The sequence below is a fragment of the Leopardus geoffroyi genome, chromosome B2, assembly GCF_018350155.1.
Source record: "Leopardus geoffroyi isolate Oge1 chromosome B2, O.geoffroyi_Oge1_pat1.0, whole genome shotgun sequence".
Taxonomy (NCBI): domain Eukaryota; kingdom Metazoa; phylum Chordata; class Mammalia; order Carnivora; family Felidae; genus Leopardus; species Leopardus geoffroyi.
Window position 1 is genome coordinate 122,974,035 of NC_059332.1, and position 24,569 is coordinate 122,998,603.

At 39.0% G+C, this 24,569-nt stretch overlaps 1 protein-coding gene across 4 annotated transcripts in view; it reads left to right on the plus strand.

Moving 5' to 3' along the window:
- Nucleotides 1-24,569, plus strand: part of PDE7B (phosphodiesterase 7B) — a 316,929-nt gene that overhangs the window by 255,210 nt on the left and 37,150 nt on the right. For all 4 annotated transcript variants that reach the window (XM_045499734.1, XM_045499733.1, XM_045499735.1 and 1 more), the window contains 3 exons: nt 19,524-19,675; nt 21,907-21,970; nt 23,903-23,998. In XM_045499734.1, the coding sequence (XP_045355690.1) occupies nt 19,524-19,675; nt 21,907-21,970; nt 23,903-23,998 (312 nt within the window). The remainder of the gene's footprint in view (nt 1-19,523; nt 19,676-21,906; nt 21,971-23,902; nt 23,999-24,569) is intronic.

The window sequence follows — 24,569 nt, forward strand, 5'->3', positions numbered from 1 at the left end:
ACCTGAGCCTAAATCAAGAGTCGGTCACTTAACTGACTGAGACATCCAGGCCCCCCAATCCTCATCTTATATTAGTGAAATATAAGCTCACAAAAAAAGAAACTCTATTTTGTTCACTGCTAATTCTAATGCTTAGAACAATGCTTTGCACATAGTAAGGGCTTGACAAATATTTGTTGAGTGAATAAACAAATTATGTAAGGTGTTTATTCAAAAAGACTTGTTGCTATGGATGGCATATTCTCTTCTTGCTAAATTTAAATTATATGTAATATGCTTATAGCAGTAGCTGGAGAGTGTGCCCTGTTACAAGAAGTTTTTCAAATGAGTTTGCTTAAGAGTATCTTCATAAAGATTATCAGTATTATGTGGTAATTGCCTTTAAATCATGCTTTCCAAGCCAATAACCTTCATTACTATATATCCTTTATAGCGCCGGTTCCCAAAGTACACTGTGCATACCATAGGGTGCACTTGGTGACCTTTTTGTCACCAAGCACAGCCTTCTTTCTTTTACCTTAATAATTACACGTTTATTTTCATGTATAATAGGAAAAGTATAATGCACATCTAATCTGGTTTTTTATTAGTACCAAGTTTATAAAAGACATTTTTAGTAAAAACGAATTTATTTGATTTAAAGAAAGATATTAAGTAAATACTGGTATAGGTGGGTATGGTAAAAATCATGATGGCATGTAGATGACTAAGTTCAGAAAAGCCTGATCTTGGTTCTTGCTTGGAGTATTAAAGCACAGATAGCAAATTCTGTGTTCTTGTACTATCTCCCTATGCTACTGACAGGAATCTGTTACTTTACCACCTTGATCAGCTAAGTGTTTATCTAGCTTTTAACCCTCTCAAATCCAATGTCTCCTTTTTGTAGCAAATATTTTATATTTGCTTTTACTATCCTGAAAGACTATCCATAGCCTACATATTCACTAAGTTCAAAAAAAAAAAAAGAAAAAGTCAACCTAAGGTCCTACCTGTGTTATAAAGCGGAAATACAAGAAAAGCAATCTGTGACTTCAATTGTTCATTTTCTTTTATTATTTTTTTAAATTAAAGTTAGCTAGCATACAATGTAATATTGGTTTCAGGAGTAGAACGCAGTGATTCATCACTTACGTATAACACCCAGCGCTCATCCCAGCAAGTGACTTCCTTAATTCCCATGACCCATTTAGCCCTTCCCCCCTCCTACCTCTCCCCTCCAACAACCCTCAGTTTGTTCTCTAGAGTTTAGAGTCTCTTTTATAGTTTGCCTCCCTCTCTCTTTTTTTTTTTCTTTCCCCTTATATTCATCTGTTTAGTCTCTTAAATTCCACGTATGAGTGAAATCACATAGTGTTTGTCTTTCTCTGACTTATTTTGCTTACCGTGATACTCTCTAGCTCCATTCCCACCATTGCAAATAGCAAGATTTCGTTATTTTTTATGGCTGAGTGATCATATATATATATATGTGTGTGTGTGTGTGTATATATATATATATATATATATATATATATGCCACATCTTCTTTATACATTCTGCATACTTTGATCATTGCACATACATTACATGATTTCAATGTGTAAACGCCAGGGCATACTCAGCCCAGCCGGCAAAAGGATGCAGTCACATACTGCACCTCCATGCTGAGTCACAGTGAGTGTGACAGCTGCGAGTGCAGATTGACACAGGGGTGTCATAGTGGTAAGGCAATCCGATATCACAAGCAGTCTTACCTCTGGTGGTTTCCTAAGACCAAGAACCACTCTTGGGAAATCCTGTCCACAACCCCTCTGGCCAAAATGACATCCCTCCCTTAATTCGCACAGTGCTTGCATTCCTGAAAAGGGACAATATAAACTGTGCACTTGTACGTGAAGTGGGGGAACGGGTCAGGTTCCAGGTTCTGATCATCATATAGAGGCTTTCCGCCTACACGAACACCGGCACAGCCACTTAGAAGTTGAATGAGATACAGGACAACTGATGTGTGGAACTGTCTCCACACTTCGAGACATCTAGCGTCCCTGGCTCCCTTCCACTGTCCATGAGGGCCCTTTCCATCATTGTGACAATCAAAACTGCCTCCCCCATCATTGCCCAAATGCCTCCCACATTGATCTCTTAAATCCAACAACACTCTTGGGGTTGTTTCTTAAGCTCCTCGTCACTAACTAACGTGTAGTTAGTAATCTACTTTGGGCTTTTTATTTATCAGGGACAGCTTTTGGTTCTAAAGTATCTTAAAAGATTAGCTTTATGGCTTCAACAGCTATTATGATAATATCTATTTTATTATTATTACTGAAGTTTTATTGTTTATAGCTTGTTAACTGTAAAATTTCTCTTTGGCTTAAAGCTGGTAAGGAATAAGTTTTGTTTTTGTTTTTTGTTTGTTTTTTTTTTAGTTGGAAACATATTTATTACATTCTTGTTAAACAGTTCACTACATGCCTTACAGAATGGGTACCACAGCCAGAGAATAAGTTCTCTTAAAGCGAATTTCGGAAGCTTTGGTTGCTTTTAAGGAAAAATATTTCAGAGTTGAGGCTTCTGAAAGAATCTGAAATTCAATATAACTAGAAATCTGGTTACTGAAAATCAGATACTTCTTGAATTATCTAAGCCTCCCAGGGCTGCAAATGTTGACAGCATGGCTTTCCAGGCAGATTCTTGGCATAATTTTGAGTGGGTTTTGACCAAGTCATGCTAAGAAATTTGCAACTGCAGCATTCATTGGAGTGTACAAGAAAGAGGAAAAAAAAAATAATGAAAACTTTCCAGGGTGAAAGACCTTAAACTTACTGAACTTCTGAACTTTACGCCCTGTTGTGATGTTTCTGACACTTTGAAGAATAGTTCTGGAGAGTCTCCAAACAGCACTCTCCTCACTCCATTCTTAAACAGTGTGAAATCTGTCAACCCAAACAGGTCATCAAGAGGGCAGACTAGGACTTGTCATTACTGAGAGGGATGTTCTCTAGGACACTGAAGAAGCTGGGCAGATTTTGCTTTTTACCAAGAGGTAAGGCCTGGCATTTTGAGAAAAAGACTGATTCCCATTCATTCAGAAAGCCGGCTTTAGCACGTACATCTGAATCAAATCTGCCCTATCCGAGTTACCAAAGTAATGACTTGATATCCGTCCCCTGAATTCCTACCAGAAAGCTGACTGTTGGAAATAACTGAGCTTTATTTGCAAAGATGGAAAGTTTAAACATTTGCCTCAGCTCAAGATAGAACCTGATTTTTTTTTTTAATTAATTCTACTGCATGTGACAAAGAAACAATATCAGTTAATGAGAGGCGTGGGAACTCTTTTGATGCCTGTTCTACTTTTTAAGTTTTTTTCTACCGAGTTCCTTAACCTTTTGTTACTCTGTTTCTCTACTTATAAACCCGGAACAATGATAGGTATTATTAGCTCAAGCTATTTTGTTCAGAGAACTGGGACCTCTGGGCAAAATTACCAAGTCAATGAAGTTTTTCTTTGACTTTTACACCTTCTTTTACTCATTCCGTTGTGCTAAGTGCTAGGGATTAAAAAGTACATAAGACATAGCCCCTGTCCTCAAGGAACTAACAGTTTAGTGGGTACGAAATAACTATGACAATTCTGAGATGCATGAATAACTGTTTTACTGAATATAAATTGGGGGTGGGGTAGTTATGGGAACCCAGCACAAAACATCAGCAACTACTGGGAAACACAGGGAACAGACTTTCCTCCCAACTACCTTCTTTCTCCTCTCTCTGCCTCTCCACCCCCCCTTCCAGCTGTTTCCAGAGCAGAGCCTCCCCCATGACTTTCCTTATGATATAGAGCCCCAAGCTTTAGACTGACTTCTGCCTTCTTCCATCAGAATCTATCTGATATTACCTACCTACCTGCAAACTAATTCAAGCTAACTTATTCATTGATGGGTTAACTCTTTCCAGATGATATTTGCCTCTGACTGGGGCTGTCCTTACATATTCCACCAGTCTTTTTGAGCATGCACAGTCTAGGTAAATTCCAATTCTTTTCCCCAAGGCTGGTGAGTGGAAGAACCAAGACTTGAACCTGGTGATCTCACTGAAAGCCAAGGGATTTTTCCTTGGAATTACACTTTTTTATTCCATCCACTTATAGTGTGCTGGCTCTACCTAGCTAGACAGCCCTACTGGCTGAGCCTTCAGGTGGAGCAGTAGGACGGTGCTAAATATGGTGTACCTAAGTGAAGATGCGAGAGAACCCAGGGAAAATGGCATCTCTACCAGGAGTCATTGCTACTCCTCGAGGTCCAGAAACTATGAGGGCACTGCTTAGTTATCCAGCACACTACCTGCCTACTGGAAGGGCAGCTGGAGGTCCCAAGAGAGTGCAGATATCCACCCCACCCCGCTCCCCCAACCCAGGATCACTGTTTTCAGCTATTGCTGCCATGGAGGAACAGTAGTAATCTCCCCTCTGGACAAGGAAATCTCTAGGAGAAGAAGGTGTGTCCGCCTCATGTTTCACCATCAGCCCTGCCCAGTGTCTGGACCAAAGTAAACATTTAGTTAATATTTGAAGAAGGAAAGGAAGGAAGTAGGGAAGAATGAGAGGAAAAGAGAAGGCAAAGGAAGAGAAGGGAAGGGAGGGAAGGGGAGGAGAGGGGAGAGGAAAGGCTGCACTATCAAGACATGATTTCTGGAGGAGGGAGAGCTTTTGGAGAATCTGGATGGACTCATGGGTTTGGATTGCAGAAGAGCATATGGAAGAGTGTTTCTATATGAAGATGAACAATGTTGGTTGGAGTCTGTAAGTAAAGATGAAATTTACATACAGTGAAATGCACAAGTATTAGGAGAAATGTATGTACTTGTGTAACCACCGCCATTATAAAGATAAAGCCAATTTCCATCCTCTCAGAAAGTTTCCTCTTACCCATTCCAGTCTTCCCCTGTTCCCACAGCACTCAGTTTTCTGAGTTTTCTGGTTACCATTCTGTATATTAGTTCTCATTCTAAAAATTAATACAAATGGGATCATATAGTATGTGTTCTTTTGAATCTAGTTACTTCATAATGTTTTTGAGATGTATCCACATTGTTTGTCAGTAATTCATTCTTTTTTACCATTGACTAGTATTCCATTGTGAGAATTTACCCTGATTTGTTTACCTGTTTTCTGGTTGATGTGCATTTAGATCATTTGGAAGGGAAGGGAAGGGAAGGGAAGGGAAGGGAAGGGAAGGGAAGGGAAGGGAAGGGAAGGGTGAGCTATTCAAACAATCGAGGATAGTTCTTCTCTTTGGTCATTCCACAAGTCTTATAGCTGCCAAATCTCTACCAACTCTTCCTCCATACTGCCTCCTTCAGACACAGCAATTATACTCTTCACTCTGAACAATCCAGTGCTAATGATCTCGGGCAAAAGAAACCTCAGTACAAACACTTCATACTCCTCTTGGTGTATTTCTATGCCACACTGCCCTTGCTCCCTGCCTTTTCATCCCCACAACTCCTACTTGAGCAGGACTGTCTACAACTTTAGTAGGTTTTGCTTGTATTAATTTTTTTTTTTGCCAAAACAGGGTTTTTATATGCTTGTTTTTAGAGTTTAGAGCTCTATTGTCTCTGTAGCCCTAAAAATAGGAACATATTTTAGACCAACCACTCTACACCTGCAGTTAGGCTTCACCTCATCTGGAAGGGCATGCAGAACCCTGTCCATTACCAGAAAGAATACAACCTCACTCAAACACATGTGGGATTCAGAGGGCAGTGCAAAAACTTTCTTGCATTTTGTCTCAGATTGGCTTTCACTGGTATATAGAGACCGCTTCCAATGGGTGCTTGTATGCCTCTTCTCTTTCTTATCTCTCTCTTCATTCCTCTTCTCCTGTCCTGTCCTCCAAGCCTCTCCACCGTGCCACATGCCCTACATACATACCAGGAGCCACCTTGCCTCTACCCCTTGGGGGTTATTTGACTCCAAAAAGGGCCAGGGGCAAGTAAATCGTCATGTTTTTGAGAGTGGAACCCACTGGATTTTCTTCCTCTGGATCATATTTTCCGCTTTGTATGATAATTTCTAGGCATTTTCATATATAAAATATCCCTTGCCCATCACAGCTGAAATAGAAATGAAAGTAGCGAAGTCAATCAAGCGTCTATACTACCACCTTCCTTTTTGAGGTCAGAAACACTGTCTTAAAAATGTTGTATATTCAACTACCTAGCACAAAGAAGATGCTCAATAAATATTTGTAGGTGGAGCCTAATCAGTGTTTACCACACTGCTTAAGCACTGAGACCCAGCAGGACAAGTTGCCAATTCACGATTAAAGGGCTTCTATTTCATTCCTTGTCAGCTACCAAAGAGTAGTGTATGTTTATTAAATATCTGTTCCTGAGTTGAATATTATTTCACATTGTAAATGTAATTACAAATAGTTAGGAAACACATCAAGGACATATATATTTCCTGGAGGGAAGGAAGGAGGGAGAAAAGAAAGCGCCCATGAGCCACGTTGAACAAGTAAGATCAGGCTCTCAGAACACGTCTCAGTCAGCAGATGCCCTTCGGGTAAAACCTTAGGTGATTTTAAGGCTTTGCTCCAAAATGGTTAAACTAGAGGCCTGTGTGCATCCTGTCACGATTTTATTTTCAGCAGCTTGTTTGCCCAAGTACCTCCCACTCTTTCCCTTCCCCAGAAACTGCAGCTCTGTTCTGCGTCCACAACAAAAATGTTTGTCTTTTCCAAAGCTTGAGGCACTAACCCAGGCCTGCAAATTTCTTTGTGTAATAACATAATAATCAAATCACGTTAAGTCAGTGTCAGTAATACATGTGTTTTCAATTTTAAAGCTCACAAGTGATTTATTATTCACCTCCTAATATTCCATTTGTATGTTTACTGCTAGAAACAAGAAAGTTACATACATAGAATCGCTTCCAAATTTTGCTATGAAGCTATTTCTCTGGTTGTCCTGTAGTTGTTTTATAAGTTGCCTTTCTATATTTCTCGCTGTGACATTCCTATTCAATGATATCGATTTTAATCTTCAACTTTTAAATCTTTATTGGTTTTAAAACACTTGTATTTGTGAATTATATTGACATTTCCTTTTATTATTTTTGTTTTACTATACTTTTTTTTATTTTTTTAACATTTATTTATTATTGAGAGACAGAGGGAGACAGAGCATGAGCAGGGGAGAAGCAGAGAGAGAGGGAGACACAGAATCCAAAGCAGGCTTCAGGCTCTGAGCTGTCAGCACAGAGCCTGACACAGGGCTCAAACTCACAAACTGTGAGATCATGACCTGAGCCAAAGTCGGACGCTCAACAGACTGAGCCACCCAGGTGCCCCTTACTATACTTTTTTTAAAGGAGAGGAATCTGGGTATTGATGTATGACCATACCCTAGGGAAATAGGGTCCTATGCTGGACCTCACATGTCTCCTACTCTTTGTCCTTTCCTGTAAGGAATAAAATATAAGGAACTCTATAGCATCATCTTCAAGGTCAGATATAGCTGGGTCCCAATCCCTGCTCTGCTACTTATCAGTTGTGTGACTTTGGTTAAATTACTAAACCTTGCCAGATACATGGCTTCATCTATAAAATATACCCATTACCATCAACTTCACAATACCCACTTTTATGAAAATTAATAGGAAGACAAATGTATATGACTTAGTACGTACTCAGTATTTCCTACTTCCATCATTCCTAGCCCCAAGCCCTCTTGTTCTTGCTATGGATAGAACACGTGGAATAAGAGGCCAGTTGCATTTGTTCTAGATTAAGTACATCCATTATATCTTTGGGAATAGTTTGGGTATCCATGCATGAGTAGTCATCTAAATCGACTCTTTCTTCTCTCTGATCTAGCTCCATGTGATAATATATAGCTTCCCATGGCCTGTTAATGGTATAAGTCTTAATGGAAGCTTGTTCCTTAAGAGTGCCCTACACCAAGAGTTGTAGATGTGAATGCACCTAAGGTGCCACACCTAAGCCATAGAGAGCCATGGGCCATAAGAGACAAATCTCAATGCACAGATAAGTATCTCAAGTTCCCTACTGCACTAGGGTGGGTATTTACATTTATAGAGTTATACTCCAACCACTTCTAATACCCACTTGATTCAATCCATTAAATCAAAGTTTTCACTCAGGTAAAATATCTTTCAAGTAGCCTTTGTAGCCTATAAAAGAAAAGGAATTCACTTAAGATGCACTTAGTTTCCAAAGAATAAACTATAAAGGATCATTTTCTGGACATTTTTCAAGATACATGTTCTTATCCAGGCCTCTACCAATGGATAAACTCAGCACTAACCTACCACCATTCTCAAGATGTGCTTATAACCATCACAGAAAATCCAACAAATTGAGAAAAGAGCTAGATGTTCAAGTTCTTCTGCACAGAGGATCACCCTTGTTATCTGTTGTTAGATGAATGAATCTTTCCTCTTCTGGATAATTCATTCAATCCTACAATCCCATGGTAGCACCTATTTGGAAGCAAGGTAATGGGCTACAGTAATGGCGGGAAAAATAAAAATCTTGCACCTCAATCAACAATCACCTCATCCTTTCATTTCTTCATTCAATAAGCACCTTTTTAGCCAGTCCACACACTATTTATGACGTGGCCATATCCTGATGGGGCTTACAATAGCGAGCACAGCACCTGCTGCCTCGTCAGAGAGCTAAGAACGCCTGTTACTACCATATCAACTGCAATGCATTAGGAGGACTCCCAGAAGGACCTGAAGGTCTCTGACTGGGAAGTGAGGAGACTTCTGTTGTAGTGTGCATGGCATTTCAACAGGTAAAGATAAAACTCAATGGAAAAAGAATGTGGGAATCAGTACAGAAGCAGAAAACCATAGGGGACCTGGTAGGAGGTGGGAAACAGCAAGAACAGAGACCTATTTATCTGCAAGGGGTCTGGCAGGAGACAAAAATGGAAAAATAAGTTGGCATCACGTTTGGAGAACCATGAATACCAGAATAAATAATATGAACTTACCTAAGTAGACATTGGGGAGCCACTGAAGAATTTGGAGCAGAGGGCTGACACAGTCGGGATTGTGCTTGAGGAATAAATCTGTCAGTGGCAGGTGAGGTAGATTGGAGGGGACATCTGGGGGCGATCAGAAGGTTTGCCCAATATCCTGGGACAGGCGAGTGAAGAAGTAGCAGACCAAGTGAAAGCAGAGGAGCCAATGCACATTACAACACACATCTGGAATTTTCGTAGTGAAATGGAACAATTCAAATATCTATCTCCAGATAAAAGACCACATTTATTTTAAATATGTGCTGAGAATCAGGAAATTAATGCAGCAATTTTTAACCTCTGGAGACTTAGAATCAACTGCAGTTTGGTCACCTCAATTTGCTCACCACAAACCATTGCCCTCAAAACTCAGGATCTGCTAAACATTTCAAACTCTGAGAAGCCAAGGGTTCAATAAAACCGCATTGTGCCTGGAGTGTATTTCTTCTTTAGGATTGAGGAAATTTGATCTGCTCCTTACTAATTCATTCAAATTTCATTCAAACAGAGGGATTTTGAAAACCCTCTCTATTGCCCAAAGAATCTTGAGTTTATTTTAAAGGCCTTTTCCCCTCCTTTACAAAAAGGAAGTAATAGCTTTCCATTCATTCTTGAACCCAGGAAGTTAGAGATCCATAATCCTTAGGTTGGAATGGATTGTATGGTGGACAAAGCACCGGGCTGAAAACAGCACATTTTGCCAAAAAGCAGTGTGTTGTGTGGCTGAGGACAAGCACATGACCTTCATGAATACTTTCTGAGCCTACTTCCTGGTGCCGATGCAGCAGGTGTGGGGACAGGGAACAGGAGAAGGGGGTCATTCTCTTCTATGACTCCTATCTGGTATGCTGGTACCCTCTTCACTGCCAAGAACATGAAAGAGAAATGGCAACTGAAAAAAATAAATATGTTAGGGGTGCCTGGGTGGCTCAGTCGGTTGAGCAACAGATTCTTGATTTGGGCTGAGGTCGTGATCCCAGATCATGAGATCAAGCCCCACTTTGGGATCTTTGCTGACAGAGCAGAGACTGCTGGGGATTCTTTCTCTCCCTTTCTCTCTGCCCCTCCCCCACTTGCACTCTTTCTCTCTCAAAATAAATGAACATTTTTTAAAAAAAGAAAAGAAAAATAAACATGTTAAAAAGTAGAACTAGAGAGGGGCGCCTGGGTGGCTCAGTAGGTTGAGCGTCCAACTTCAGCTCAGGTCGTGATCTCCCGGTTCGTGAGTTCGAGCCCTGCGTCGGGCTCTGGGCTGACAGCTCGAAGCCTGAAGCCTGCTTGGGATTCTGTGTCTCCCTCTCTCTCTGCCCCTCCCCCGCTCATGCTCTGTTTCTGTCTGTCTCAAAAAATAAATTTAAAAAACCATTTTAAAAAATTAAAAAAAAATAAAGTAGAGCTAGAGAAACAATTTACCCTGTCTTAAAGACTTTCCTCTTCCGCCTCCTCCTCCCACTCTGTGGCAGTGTTGACACAAAGCTCTTCTTCTAGTGACAGCCATCAAGGAGTCGTGAGTATTTGTTGTACACAGAAGAGCTAATGACATGGGGCTTTAATACATCTCTATTCAAGAGCTGATTTTAGAGAACTTAAAATAACTGCTTTTAAGTCAAATTGATTTCCCAACTTCAAGTTACATTTTCAAGTGACGGTGTACTTTGTTTGAGTTTATTTTCTTTCTCTTTCTTTCCTTTTCTTCCCCCAGTGTTTTGTTATTGTTGTCGTTGATGTTATATGTATTTTTGTTTATTAGCTTTTTGGTATCACCACTGATTTTCCTCCTTTTCTATTAAAGGCTAAGGCTAGAAAGTGCCCTAGATGTTAAGGAATTTCATTTGTATTTTATCTCAATCCAACTGTTCAGGACTTCAAAGGTCATTTGTAATGACTGTGTCTTAAAAATATGTCCCTCCATGTGCACACAGTCTCCACATTTGATGCTACAGGTCAAATAATATCCTTGGTTGTCATCAGTCCTCCCCACCATTTTCTAAGTGCTGGGAATATATATACAGGAAGAAATAAACAAATATGGCCACTTATGACCACTGGTGATTTTTGAAAGACTGGGATGGAGATCGTAACATATTTTACAAGGCTTTTTGGCAGCTAGTTCTTTCATGACTAAACGCAGACTTCAATATCTAGAGATGCTAAACTCTGAAGGGTGGAATTTGAGTACTGATGTCATTACAGCCAAGTCTGAAGTATGAAATTTGCTGAAAGCACATGAAAATGAATCGAAGTATTTAATATGTTGAGAGGAGCACCAGTCTTATTCAGAGGCTGATGTCTTTAGCACCTCATCAAGACTACAAGCCCACATTGTACCTTTTAGAAATCATCGATATTATTTTTTATATACAGCATCTTTAAAATGTTTTCACCTTTTAAAGTAGTTTACTTAAAATTGTATCTGCAGGGCAAGTGCATCTTAGAAAAAGTTGTTTCGCTCTTAAACCCTATGTTTTTCAAGAAAATTGCCATTCTGGACAACTCCTCTGGTTTCCAACTTTGCAGGGATCCTGAACCCTGAACTAGAAGAATTGGTAGCAAGAGATAAAGAGCTATGCTACAAATCTGCTTATTTGTGCTCCAAGGCACCTGAAATCGAGTGAATTAACTTTTTTTCATCTTTTTAAAACCTACATATTTAAAACTAGAATTTCAACCCGATTTCTCCAAGACTTACTATTCTTGAACTTGAAACTGGAGCACAGACACAGGAAAGTCACTTAATCTGCTCGTCATGTATTTAACACCTATAACTTGCAGGATATTGTGGAAATTCAAAGGAAACAAGCAGGAATGTGGCCTCCAAGACCAGTACAGCCTTATTAGAGCATCAGGTGTGTAAATAAAAGTGAATTTGCAATCATACAGTGCACAGTTGAGGGTTACAGTGGGAGCCGATCACAGAAACAGTGGTAGGGGAAGGACCTGGGCCCTGGAACTCCTTGAGGGTTTAAGAATATGATTTCAAAACTAACCTATAAGTTCTAGCATCTTGCACTTTTTATTTTTTTTTTTTTTAATTTTTTTTTTAACGTTTATTTATTTTTGAGACAGAGAGAGACACAGCATGAACGGGGGAGGGGCAGAGAGAGAGAGGGAGACACAGAATCGGAAGCAGGCTCCAGGCTCTGAGCCATCAGCCCAGAGCCCGACGCGGGGCTCGAACTCGCGGACCGCGAGATCGTGACCTGAGCTGAAGTCGGACACTTAACCGACTGAGCCACCCAGACGCCCCTTCATCTTGCACTTTTTAAACTAGCTTATTATTTAAAAGAGGCATTTGATGATGATATTTCTGTAAACTGAGATAATTAGTTCAAATTAAATCAACAAATTGTGCATAGAGTTTCCATTATGTGCAAGATTATGCACTAAATACAAGGGTTTACTGTTGTGTGCCAGTCTCTGCCTATCAATAGCTAATGTTGTGGCTGGACCAACGCTTGTGGTTCTTATGGTTGCAAGATACCCTTGCGTAGTAACCGTCAAGAAACTTTGAAAAAATAAAGGTTTATTACTTACAGGACCTGGAAATTACACAGCATACGTGGGGTCACACAGCAAAGTCATGGGTAGAAAGAGAGAGTGTGTGAGCACGGGCTAGTGTTCTTTATTGGGGTCAGGGGTGGGGACCTAGGGTTTTGCAGACTCAACTCTTTATTGGTGAATTTAAAAGGTAAGAGTGGGGAATTTAAAGCACAGGAAGAGAAAAAATAAGTGGCCCACATGGTTAGTTATCGAAATCAACCAAGATCTCTAAAACAAGGGAGCCTCAGTGGAAGGGAGGTGACCTGGCTCTTTGTTTAGTCCTGTGGCTGACAATGTGTTTATTTAGAAGAGCCTTCTTTGAAGTGGATGCCCCTTTGAAGCGAATGGACCTGGGAGCAACGTTTAAGTCAGGCACTGGCATTACCAAAACAAAATTTTACAAGCTGTCAGGACTTAACACTACAATTGCAAAGTTTGATGAGATGATTTATGCTCTTGGGGGCTAATAAGTTATTTATACTAATAACTCTATAGTGCAAGACATGTTAAAAATCCTATAAAAGAAGAATAACAAAGCCTATGAATAGCCACTAACCCAGCAAAGACTTTCATTATTATTACTATTATTATTATTATCATCATCATCATCGTATAATATAGGTATTATAATGAGTACAATAATTATCAGAGTAGGGCATTTATTAATAACACATTATTTAAAAGATTCAGGTGCATTAATGCTCTGAAAGTATTAAGTTTATGGGAGTTGGGTCTCTATGTTTGCTTGAGGCGAATTCCGCTCACTTAAATATAAAGGCATTCTTTGTTCTTATAGCACCTGCTTTATTTCTGCATCAGTTACTAACTATTCAGATTCAGGAAACAGTTGATACAGACCTTGCTTCTGTATAAGCAAGACTTATACGTTGACAGAAACAGTAAGTACGCTTATAGATTTTCTTATCCTAGATATTTATTCTGGGCTTAAGGTTTCTCCTTGTACCAAAATTTATCAGCCCCTATAAAGAGAATATGCCATGAAGAAGGTACTCAAAATGAAAATAATTTTTATTAACATTTTTTGTATTTAAGCCAACCCCAACTTGTGAAATTTAAAAACTACCACATCAGCAGTGCCAATATAAACTTCGTAACCCTAAATTAGTGTCTAAATTGTGCAGAGATGTGTTAATATGTACATATTTGTGAAATTTATAAATGAACAAGTGAGCAGAAAATGAATTTCACAGTCCAGGTCAATGCACACATAGATGAGGCAGTGAAACTATTCTGGAGCACCATTTTAACTGTTCCAAATGAAAATTCGGGGACCAATAGCCCATAAAACGACAAAATCCAAGCAAAAAGCACCATTACAATAACTGTGAATGCCTTTAAATAATGACTTTTTTAATTATATAAAGATATTAAATAAACAGCAAGTCGTTATTAGGCACATCGCTAAGACTCTCCAGATTTTCACGAGTTGAATTCGGCTGAACTATCTGTAAAATGAAGCTTAATCATTTAAACTTCTACCCAGATATGCATATCACTATACCCCTAATTACCAAAGTCAATACACTGGTTATTCACTGAGAGTTCTTTTGGAAATAAATGTATCTGATGTTATTCAATAATTGTATAATACATTTGAACACTTCAAAAAGCAGTGCCTGGGGCAAGCATACAGCATGGCAATCTATTCATGTGTTGTTTCTTATACGGATTTTTTTCTCCCAACCGCACCTTCAGCTTATATCCTAATTTGTCGTCATCTCACAGAGCACAAAGTGCTCCCTAAATTACAGTTAACAAATAAGTTATTAATACTGTTTTAAAGAAATTTATCTTTCTTGCATTATTGAATGTTCTCCTTTTTAGAGAGCTAGCTTGAGGATTTTTTCATTTAGCTTCATGTATGTCTTCAAATAAACCCCATTGTTTTCATAAGTGGCTACCTGAAATCAATTCTGAAATATTTTCTTACCTGGTAAAGAATAGCCCAGATAGAAGTGCTGAATGGCATGATCATGGCTTGATTGGTATTTTAGAAAAAAATGGCCACCAGTTAATACTGCAGCAGGGTAGATAGCTGCCTGCCAATCTCAGGAAGTTTGAAACTGCACAAATAAAGAATATACCTCATGATAACCAATTTGTTCCAAAACTTTGAAAATCCTCACTGTGAATAACATTGTATGCTACCTTTTTTTAACCTACAGGCTACCACAAAAAATTAACCATGAGACGGTTTTATTGTCTAGATTTATTTTAATATTGGGCATGTTTTACATTATCTGAGCGTGTGCACCAAAGATGTAAGACAGGGTAAGAACTAGGGCAGTGGGGTACTTACTTCCTACTCCAAATTAGAAAGGGTGCCAAATAGCTCGGTAATCAAGGTATATCCTATTTTAAAGCAATATTTTTTAAATAACAGTTAAGGCCAAAAAATATCAAAAATAAATAAAGATCGAAAGAGACCTACATTCTGGCATGCTGGTGGACTACTATCTGTTTGACTACAAGGTAAAAAAAAAAAAATAATAAGCAGGGAAGAAGGGAATCTTGCCATGTTCTTTGGCTTAAGGGCAAAATGGATCTAAGTTAATACTTGATAGCATCATTAGATTAGCAGTATTTTTGTCAACATGGTAACTGCAATGAATACAAACCATTATTTCCTATCATCTGTATTTACTATATGTAACTTAAGTGTCATTATCTTACCTATGAATCTGTTTGAAGTATCACACCATTTAGAAAGCTGAATGGACGTTTACAAAGGAATACAGTTGATACTTGAAAAACATGAGCTTGAACTGTGTGAGTTCCCTAACAAAGATTTTTCTCAGTAAATACAGCACAGTACTGTAAATGTATTATTGTCTCTTCCTTATGATTTTCTTAATATTTTCTCTAGTTTACTTTATTATAAGAAAATAGTATATAACACATGTAATGTACAAAATATGTGTTAATCAACTGTTTATGTTATCAGTAAGACTTCCAGTCAACTGCAGGCTATTAGCAGTTATGTTTTTGAGGTGTCCAAAGTTATATGCAGATTTTCAACTGCACAGTGAGTGGGCCCTCTCCAGTTCCCACATTGTTCAAGAGTCAACTGTAATCCATAATTTGAATTTGCTATGTTTGTGGCCTATTTCCATCATTCAGGCTTACCTTGTTTACTTCTGGTGCCATTAAGTAAATGCTCTCAGCCACATAGGAGATTTTCTTTTAGTATCTTAGAAGAGGGGGATTTTCATAGAATGCTTAAAACGGAATAGATCATTGTATGGTTTTTTCCTTTTAGATTTATACATAACAGGAATAACTCATTTCATTTACTTATTGACATACTTGCTTTCATTCTATATAATTCTACATAGAACCATCACATTTCTTTCCTCCGCCATGTAGCAAAACTCCTTGGGCTGTCTACACTTGATAGCATTGCCTGAGATTTCTCTTCTCATTCTCTCTTCTTTATATATAAAATGCCTTCAAATTTACAGAAAATTTTCAAGGATAGGATAACATTCATATACCCTTTACCCAGATGCACCAATTATTATTTTGGCCTATTTGTCTTTGCTGTATATTTTTTCATAACCCTTTGAGAATTTGTTGTGCACATCATGCCCCTTTATCCCTAAATGTTTCAGCATGTCTTTTCATAGAAAAAAGGCATTCTTTTCCATAACCACAGCTCAGTGATCAAATTCAAGAAATTTGTAGATAGACTATGACTATATCATATCCAAACTTCACAAATTATTCTAATAAAGTCATTTTTGGAAAACTTGCTCTGATCCAGGATGCCATTCAGTCATGCAAATGCACTTAGAGCACGATATCTGGTATCCGTTATCCTAAAACAATACCAGAGGCTATCTTTGACTTTCACAACATCAGCATTTGTTAAGAGCACAGGCTGATTATTTTTTAGAGTGTCTTTCAACTTAGGTTTTTCTGATGTTTCCTCTTTCGGGAGGGGGGGGTTGGCTGTGCATTTGGAGCAGGAACAGAGCATTGGCAATGTTGCGTCCTCAGTGCATCACCCCAGGAGGCATGTAATGTCACCTTCTCCCATTATTGGTGGTGTGAACTTTGACTACTTAGGGAAGATAGCGCCTCCTCCACTAAAAAGCTACGCATATTTTCCTTTCCAATTAGTAAATCCGTAAGGAGATACTTTGATACTATAAATTATCCTGCTGCTCTTTAAACTTTCACCGAATAATTTTAGGGTCCACTGATGATTTGGGCATGAAGCAATTATCACCATAAAAGTTGCAAAATGGCAATTTTCTGACTCTATTGGCTCATACTCTCTGCAAGGAAGAGCTTTCCCTTCTCATTTATTTACTTACTTAGTTGCTTACCCATCAGTATGAACTCGTGGGTTCTTCTTTCAGTCAGTGGTTTATAACCAGCTCTTCCACTATTTATGTTGATGCTCAAAGTTTCCCCTATTTGTTCACAGGGATCCCCTTCAGGTCATCTCCTCTGTCATGTTTAAATGATCTCATCATTTTTTTTTTTTATTTTTTTTTTCAACGTTTATTTATTTTTGGGACAGAGAGAGACAGAGCATGAACGGGCGAGGGGCAGAGAGAGAGGGAGACACAGAATCGGAAACAGGCTCCAGGCTCTGAGCCATCAGCCCAGAGCCCGATGCGGGGCTCGAACTCACGGACCGCGAGATCGTGACCTGGCTGAAGTCGGATGCTTAACCGACTGCGCCACCCAGGCGCCCCAATGATCTCATCATTTATCAACCTCTCCCTTATCTTCTGGCATTATAAGAAGTTACAGTCCTTCCTGTACTTTGCTGCCCCGGTCCTAGACTCGACCATTTCCTCAAGGTGGTCTGGCTCCTTTTAGTGAGAAATTGTCTTTTAAAACCAAAATCTGGAAGCTAGACGTGTGACTAGGGTGTTGTTGTTTCTAGGTTGGATAAAATGTGCTCTATTAAGTGCATAGTTCAGCTCACTTTGACAAATTTATACACCCGTGGTCAATTTTCAGTCTGCATTGTACTTGATCTATTAGCAGCATTTGATACTGAGGACATCTTCCTCCTTGCAATATTGTCTTCACTAGCCTTCTGAGAAATGATCGTTTGGGTTTTTTTTTTTCCCCCCATACCCACTGGATAGTCCTTCTTAGTCCTTTTGATTTTTCTCTGTTCTTCTCTACATCCTTTCAAAGTTGAAATACTGCGGAACTCGGACTCTGATGCTTTTCTCATCTGTATGCATGCTCACTCCCTAGTTAATCTCATCTGACAACTCTCGGATTTGTATCTCTAACCCAGCCTTCTCCCCCAAGCTCTGGGTTTTATAGCTACCTATTTCTACCTGACATCTCCACCTGAATTTCCAGGAGACATCCAAATGGAGCACATGCAAAACTGAAGTCCCCTGTACAACTACTCTACCTGCAGCTCTCCCGTCTCCGGGGATGGCAACTCCACTCTCCCCCTTATTCAGGGCAAAAATCGGAGGTACCCAAAATATACTCTGGATCCCTCCCTCTACTTCTGGTTCCTTCACTGGTCTCCCCCCCTGCCCATGATCTCTTGCCATCATCTCTTGCCTGGATCATTCCAATGGCCTCATAACAGCAGAGCCTTCTTCAGATCCTTTGTCTCCCTCTCTCTACCCCTCCCCAGCTTGCACTCTCCCCAAAATAAATAGTTTTTTAAAAAATAGAAAGAATTTCAGCCAAACAGCATTTCCAGAGAACAGCAGGTTTTGCCCGGCCTGAATTAAGCCTTTGCACGCATAATGGAACCTAAGGAACAAACTGATTTTGGGAGGTGTCTACCATTGGGGAAGGCCACATTGCCCGCTGTTTCTCTATCCATTGTGATTCTGAGTTTCCTAAAGGAGAAGGGGAGATGGGAGGAAGCATCAAAGAATCCAAAATTTCTTTATATATGAACTGTACGTTTTTCTACTAGAGTGTTCAATTTTTATTTATTTTTATTTTTTTTTAACGTTTATTTACTTTTGAGACAGAGAGAGACACAGCATGAACGGGGGGAGGGTCAGAGAGAGGGAGCCACAGAATCGGAAACAGGCTCCAGGCTCTGAGCTTTCAGCACAGAGCCCGACGCGGGGCTCGAACTCACGGACCGCGAGATCATGACCTGAGCCGAAGTCAGCCGCTTAACCGACTGAGCCACCCAGGCGCCCCTAGAGTGTTCAATTGACTCCAGATTCAAATTGGGCAGAAGATGTCTCTTATGTGACCCTGGAGTGACTCATAGAATTTCAGCTGAGATAAGACATACCTTGACAGGCATTCAGATAATGTGCTTGGAGTATTTCTACAGTCACCACAATGTCAATAGTCAAGTTTTGAAAGGCCCATGTCACATGAGTATTAAAATATCTCCCCTGACAGGATCAGGCTTTCATGGCCACCAGTAAAAGAGAATATACTCCATTACAAAGTAGACACCCTCTCCGCTTCTCGTCAGGGAAATCTAGGTCCCTTTTGAACGGAGAGTATTGATTCCTTTGCCACTGATGTTCAGGGACATTAGGAAACATTTTCCTCGTGTATAAGCTAGTGTATTTAATTCAGAGAGTGTAGGATGAGAACCTGGTCTAAATTTTTGAGACTTGGCTTTAATATCACAGAAAAAGCATAACTACTCCTTTCAAATGCATGCAAAAGTATGTGGATTTCACTTACAAAGCATACCAGTGTCATTAATAAGAAAATGATGTTTTTAATTTATATATTTCATGTCTTCCAAAATTACATTCAGAAATGTCTTGACATTTTAATGAATGTAATATATAAGAAAGGTCATTTTCGTTCTAGAAGAACTTCAGATGTAGAATTAATAGACTGTATTAATCTTTTCAATTTATCTCCTTTATAATACATTGTATTTTTACATAGTGGAGAAAATAGGGTTTATTAAATATATAACTTCTGTATTTGATTACTTTCCACAGATACAACACACTCAGGGGAAATTGGCACCAAGAAAAAGGTGAAAAGACTGTTAAGCTTTCAAAGATACTTCCATGCATCAAGGCTGCTTCGTGGAATTATACCACAAGCCCCTCTCCACCTGCTGGATGAAGACTACCTTGGACAAGCAAGGGTGAGTCAGTTACCTCTCTGTTCCCGCCCATCAGGCTAGTGGCCAAGAGCATGTGCCTCAGTTGATAGCACTGGGGTTAGAGTCCAACTTCTGCCACTGAGACGCTCTGTGATTCTGGCTAGTTAACACGTCTGTACTTTTCTTCAAATATGAAATGAAGTTAATAGAAACACCCACCCATAGTTGCTGATGCAGAGATTAAATGAGGTAAAGCATGTTTACATGTTTTATATATTCATGCCTAGCACATGCTAGCTATTTTCATTTTTACAAATGGGCAAAACATTGTGCATAACAGTAAGTAAAATTTTGAACTAACGGATTACCACTGAGAGAATAACTAAATCTTTAAGCCCATTGAATTATCTCCTTGTAATAGCTACACTGAAATTAACCCAATAATTACCAACTCCTTTTTTTTTTTTTAACGCTTATTTGTTTTGAGAGACAGAGGGAGAGAGAGGGAGGGAGGAGCACAGAGAAAGAGAACAACTAGGCTTCACTCTGTCAGCATGGAGCCTGATGCAGGGCTTGATCTCCCAAACCATGAGACCATGACCTGAGTGGAAAAGTGGAAATCAAGAGTCCGGTGCTTAACCAACTGAGCCACCCAGGCTCCCCCAATAATTACCAACTCTTAATTCCACTTACTTCTATTGTAAGTGCATTATAGTAGTAATGTATGTAGTGTAATGCACTACAGTGCATTGTGCTTTGTATAATTTTTATTTCATTTAAATAATTTTCACTAATTTTACAATTATTTTTACCATTCATTGATCAAGGGTTGAAACTAACATGTGACTATCCAAAAAAAAAAAAAAAGTTAACAAGTTATCTCTAGCCTAAACTGTCAAAGGAGTTTAAATTTCAAGATAAAATAACATAGTTTAAACAAAGTCAGAAGTAGCGTCTTAGAGTTTATATGCTATGTAATATTATGCTATCTATATACTATTAAGAAATATATACTATTAATATATAGCATTAATGACTAAGCAGCAAGTAATATCAGAACTAATTCCCAATATTAGATCTAAAAAAGGTGGGGGTGGAAATCACTCCTTCTAACAACATAAGTGTTGAAATTGAGTGAATGTCTGGTTGGTTGGTTGGTTGGTTGGAGAAAGAAGAACAAGCCTGAGATCCCAGCACTGGGGCATCAATGACAGAGCACTCTCGTGCCCCCCTCCCCCGCTGAGCAACCACCCCTCAAGAGAGGTGACACAGACATGTAGAAAGAACTGTGGGTCACAAGTCAAGAAGATATCAGGGATCAAGTCCTGGTCCTGCCTTTAGTATTTGACTTGGGTAAAATGTTCAGCCACTCTGTATCTCACAGATAGCCTATTATTCTTTCATTTTTCTGATAATGTTGTGAAGGTCCATGACAAGACCTTTGGACTTTATTGGAAGATGCAGGGAAGACTTGTAGTGGCAGGAGAGTGAGCTTGTCCTTACTGGAAGTGGTGGTTTTGAGAGGAGAGAAGAAGGTCAGTCGCAGAAGCCATAGTGAGGATAGAATCAGCAACCACAGCTTTGCATCTGAGAGTTAAAAACCATCTAAGCATGGGGTATTTAAAAAAGAAAAATAGGATGATAAGTCTACATTGGACAGTAGGTCTTTAAATTATCCAGTATTTGCATTTGCCCACTCCAGTTTCCTATCTGTTAGAGTGCATTAGAGTGGTTCATTTCGCATTTACTCCACATTGAGCAGAATAATGTGCTCAGCAATCATTTTTACTTCATTTTTTTAAAATTTGATGTAAACATTCTCAACTATATAGTAGTTTGTGATGTAGAGACTTTACTGAACTACAATTTTAACAGATAGCAAATTTTATGTGTGCTTATTATGTACAAATACTATTCAAAGCACTCTACATACACTACCTTATTTAATACACACAAAAATCCTCTGAGGTAGGCAATATTATCAGCCATATTTTTCATATAGGAATCTGAGGTACAGAGAGGTTAAGGAACTAGCCCAAGTTCCCACAGCCAGTAAGAGATACAGCTAACACTGAACCAGCCAGTTTGATTCCAGAGCCTGTCTCTTTTACACTGTTGTTATTAGTACATAGAGTAAGGTTTGTTTTCCCACAGACCAGACAGCAGTGTGCTACTATCTTCAACTTCTCAATTGTTTAATTCATTGTCTGAAAGTAAATGTTTAAGTCTCCGTTATGATTCATTGGAGTGCTGTTTTTTGTTTGCCTTTTCAGCATATGCTCTCCAAAGTGGGAATGTGGGATTTTGACATTTTCTTATTTGATCGCTTGACAAATGGTAAGTCACCCAAAGAATTCTATTTTCAGACCCTGTTATTCTTTTTCCTTCTTTTTCCATTTTCATATGTCTGCAGCCAGTCGAGAAGGGCCAGGGCAAGGGAAAATTGATTCAGATGAAAAGTAAGGACTGAATTAGACCTTAGAATCTTAAGACCATTTCCTTCTGGCCTTGATGATCCCAAAGGAATTTGGAAACCACAGATTAGATTCTTTCCTCACAGAATACTTGGGCCACATCCAGACAGAGGAAGTTCATTGTTAGTGGGTGAAAACCAGAAACATTAAAGCTCATCTGATCAGTCCTGACTCTTACAGGGCAGACATTTGTACATTTTCATTAAGTGAGCTGAATCTCCCCCAGTGCAAGTATTGTTCAGAGAGGCTGGGCATCATTGGCAGAAAACATTAGCTGATGACAGTGTGTAAAAGTGTAGGTTGCAGCTGAAGGGGAAAATAGACATTCCCATTGATTTCATTTTTAAAATCATGGTGCCTATAAAGATTTTGCTTAAGAAAATAAAATCTGATTATACATTCATCTGCCCATTAAACAAATGCTGATAGGCCTAGAAAGCCAATGAAAGGAATCCTATCTGATGCTGACCTTCACATGCTCCACCATCGACCAGGCTTGTACTTTAAGTCATTACAGATGGTTTTCTCACCATTCCGTTACTTGACAAATAACATACAGTTGAGAGATACAGCCTAAGCCCATGAAGCCGAGCTTCACACTGTGGAAAACTAACTAGCCATATAAGGATGGACCCCACAATCTTATATTTCACTTTGCTCAAATCAACTGAGAAGTGGGTGCCAGTAGATGAAATCAACTGTGAATGAAAGGATTTGTTCAATGATATTTGTTCAAAAGAGAGTATAATCATGACTCTCATAGAATAAGAAATGATTCTATGTCAAAGAATTTAACTCAGAGAATTTAACCTGTCAAAGATTTAACTCAGTTAGAGATCCAGTAAGATGCTACAGCTAGTTAAAGGAAAATTCAGAGAACAACACATATATAAACAGTAAGAAATGCTCAAATGAATTTATAAGTAGCTATAAAACTGGGAAGAGAAAATCTACTGCATTTTCACCCGAGTGATTTCGTTTGCATGTATATGGACAAGAACCACTCGCAGTGCTGTTAGTTACCTACAGCTTTGAGAGTTATGAAATAGCTCAAAGACAATGGAGGCTGCAGAAGCACAGGATCAGGCACCCTGGAAGAGTGTGTCTAGGCAACACTTAGTTTTCCACTGAAGACATCCAGTCATCATCTTGGTCCATTTCAAAGTCTTTCACAAATTCTATCATGCTTTTAAAATTCAAACCCATTATTCTTTAATAAATTAACACATTTTTATTCAGGAAAGAAACAATATTTCCTGAATGCTTACAAGTCACTATTGCTTCAGTTTTGCCTCTCTGATAGTTGTAAACTATCTCATGGTCACATCTCCATCTTGGGTGATTTTGAATGGGGAGAACAAGCAATGGCCATTAAGCAATGCGATGACTTGGATACCCCTGTGACTCTAAGAATTAATTGGAAACAACTTAAGACACATTGCAAGTGACTATTAAACTGTGTCTTTAAAAAATACGCACACACATACACACACGCACACACACACCCGTGTGTGTGTCCCTGATACAATAGTCAGACTCCTCCTAACTCTTAATGCTTTCATTGCCTTTGGTATAGAGTGAAGGTCTGAGCTAGCTCGTTTCACTTGTTCGGTACGAGGCAACCTAGGATCAAACCACAGTCATAGTATCCTTTGTACTTGAAAGAGTTCAAAACTAACAGGGAAAAGGAGACCTATCAGAGACCTTCCATTACAGAAACTTTGGATTCTTTTGTCAGTCTTGATAGTTCAGTGGTGATAAAAATGTGTTGAAATAGGTGACTGTTTTCCTGTAGGAAATAGCCTGGTAACACTGCTCTGCCACCTCTTCAACACCCATGGACTCATTCACCATTTCAAGTTAGATATGGTGACGTTGCACAGGTTTTTAGGTAAGTCTTTATTTCCATATTCTACCTCCTTTCCCCTGAATTATGGCAGTCCATAATATTCTTCAACGTAAAGTGGCAAGAACAATAGCAGGGTAGATGAAGACCTCAAGTTAATCTTAAATTATCCCATCTTATTTTTAAAATATGGTTTACCCACTTAAATCCTTGAAAACAATATTTACTTGATTAGTCATGTTTATAAGAGATAAAAGCTACATATTGTTTACATAAAGAAAACAATCAAGAGCATGTAACTGTTAAAGAAATTACTGATCTGCTTACATATCAGCAAAACCCCAGTTAATGTGTGCCTCAAATAATTCCAATCTGGACACGAGTTGCTGAAAGTCTTCAATAGACTTTTTTTTTTTTTTTTAGATAATAAGAACTACCATTTATGTAGTGCCCCCTACATGCAAGATGCTCTCAGTATATTATCTCTAACCATTTCAACAACTCAGCAAATTGGGTGTTGTCACCACCATTTGGCTCACAGTTAAGGAAAAGTAGAAAGACATTTCATAACTTACTCAAGGTCAACACTTGTAATTGGCAGAGCCTCAGTCCAAGC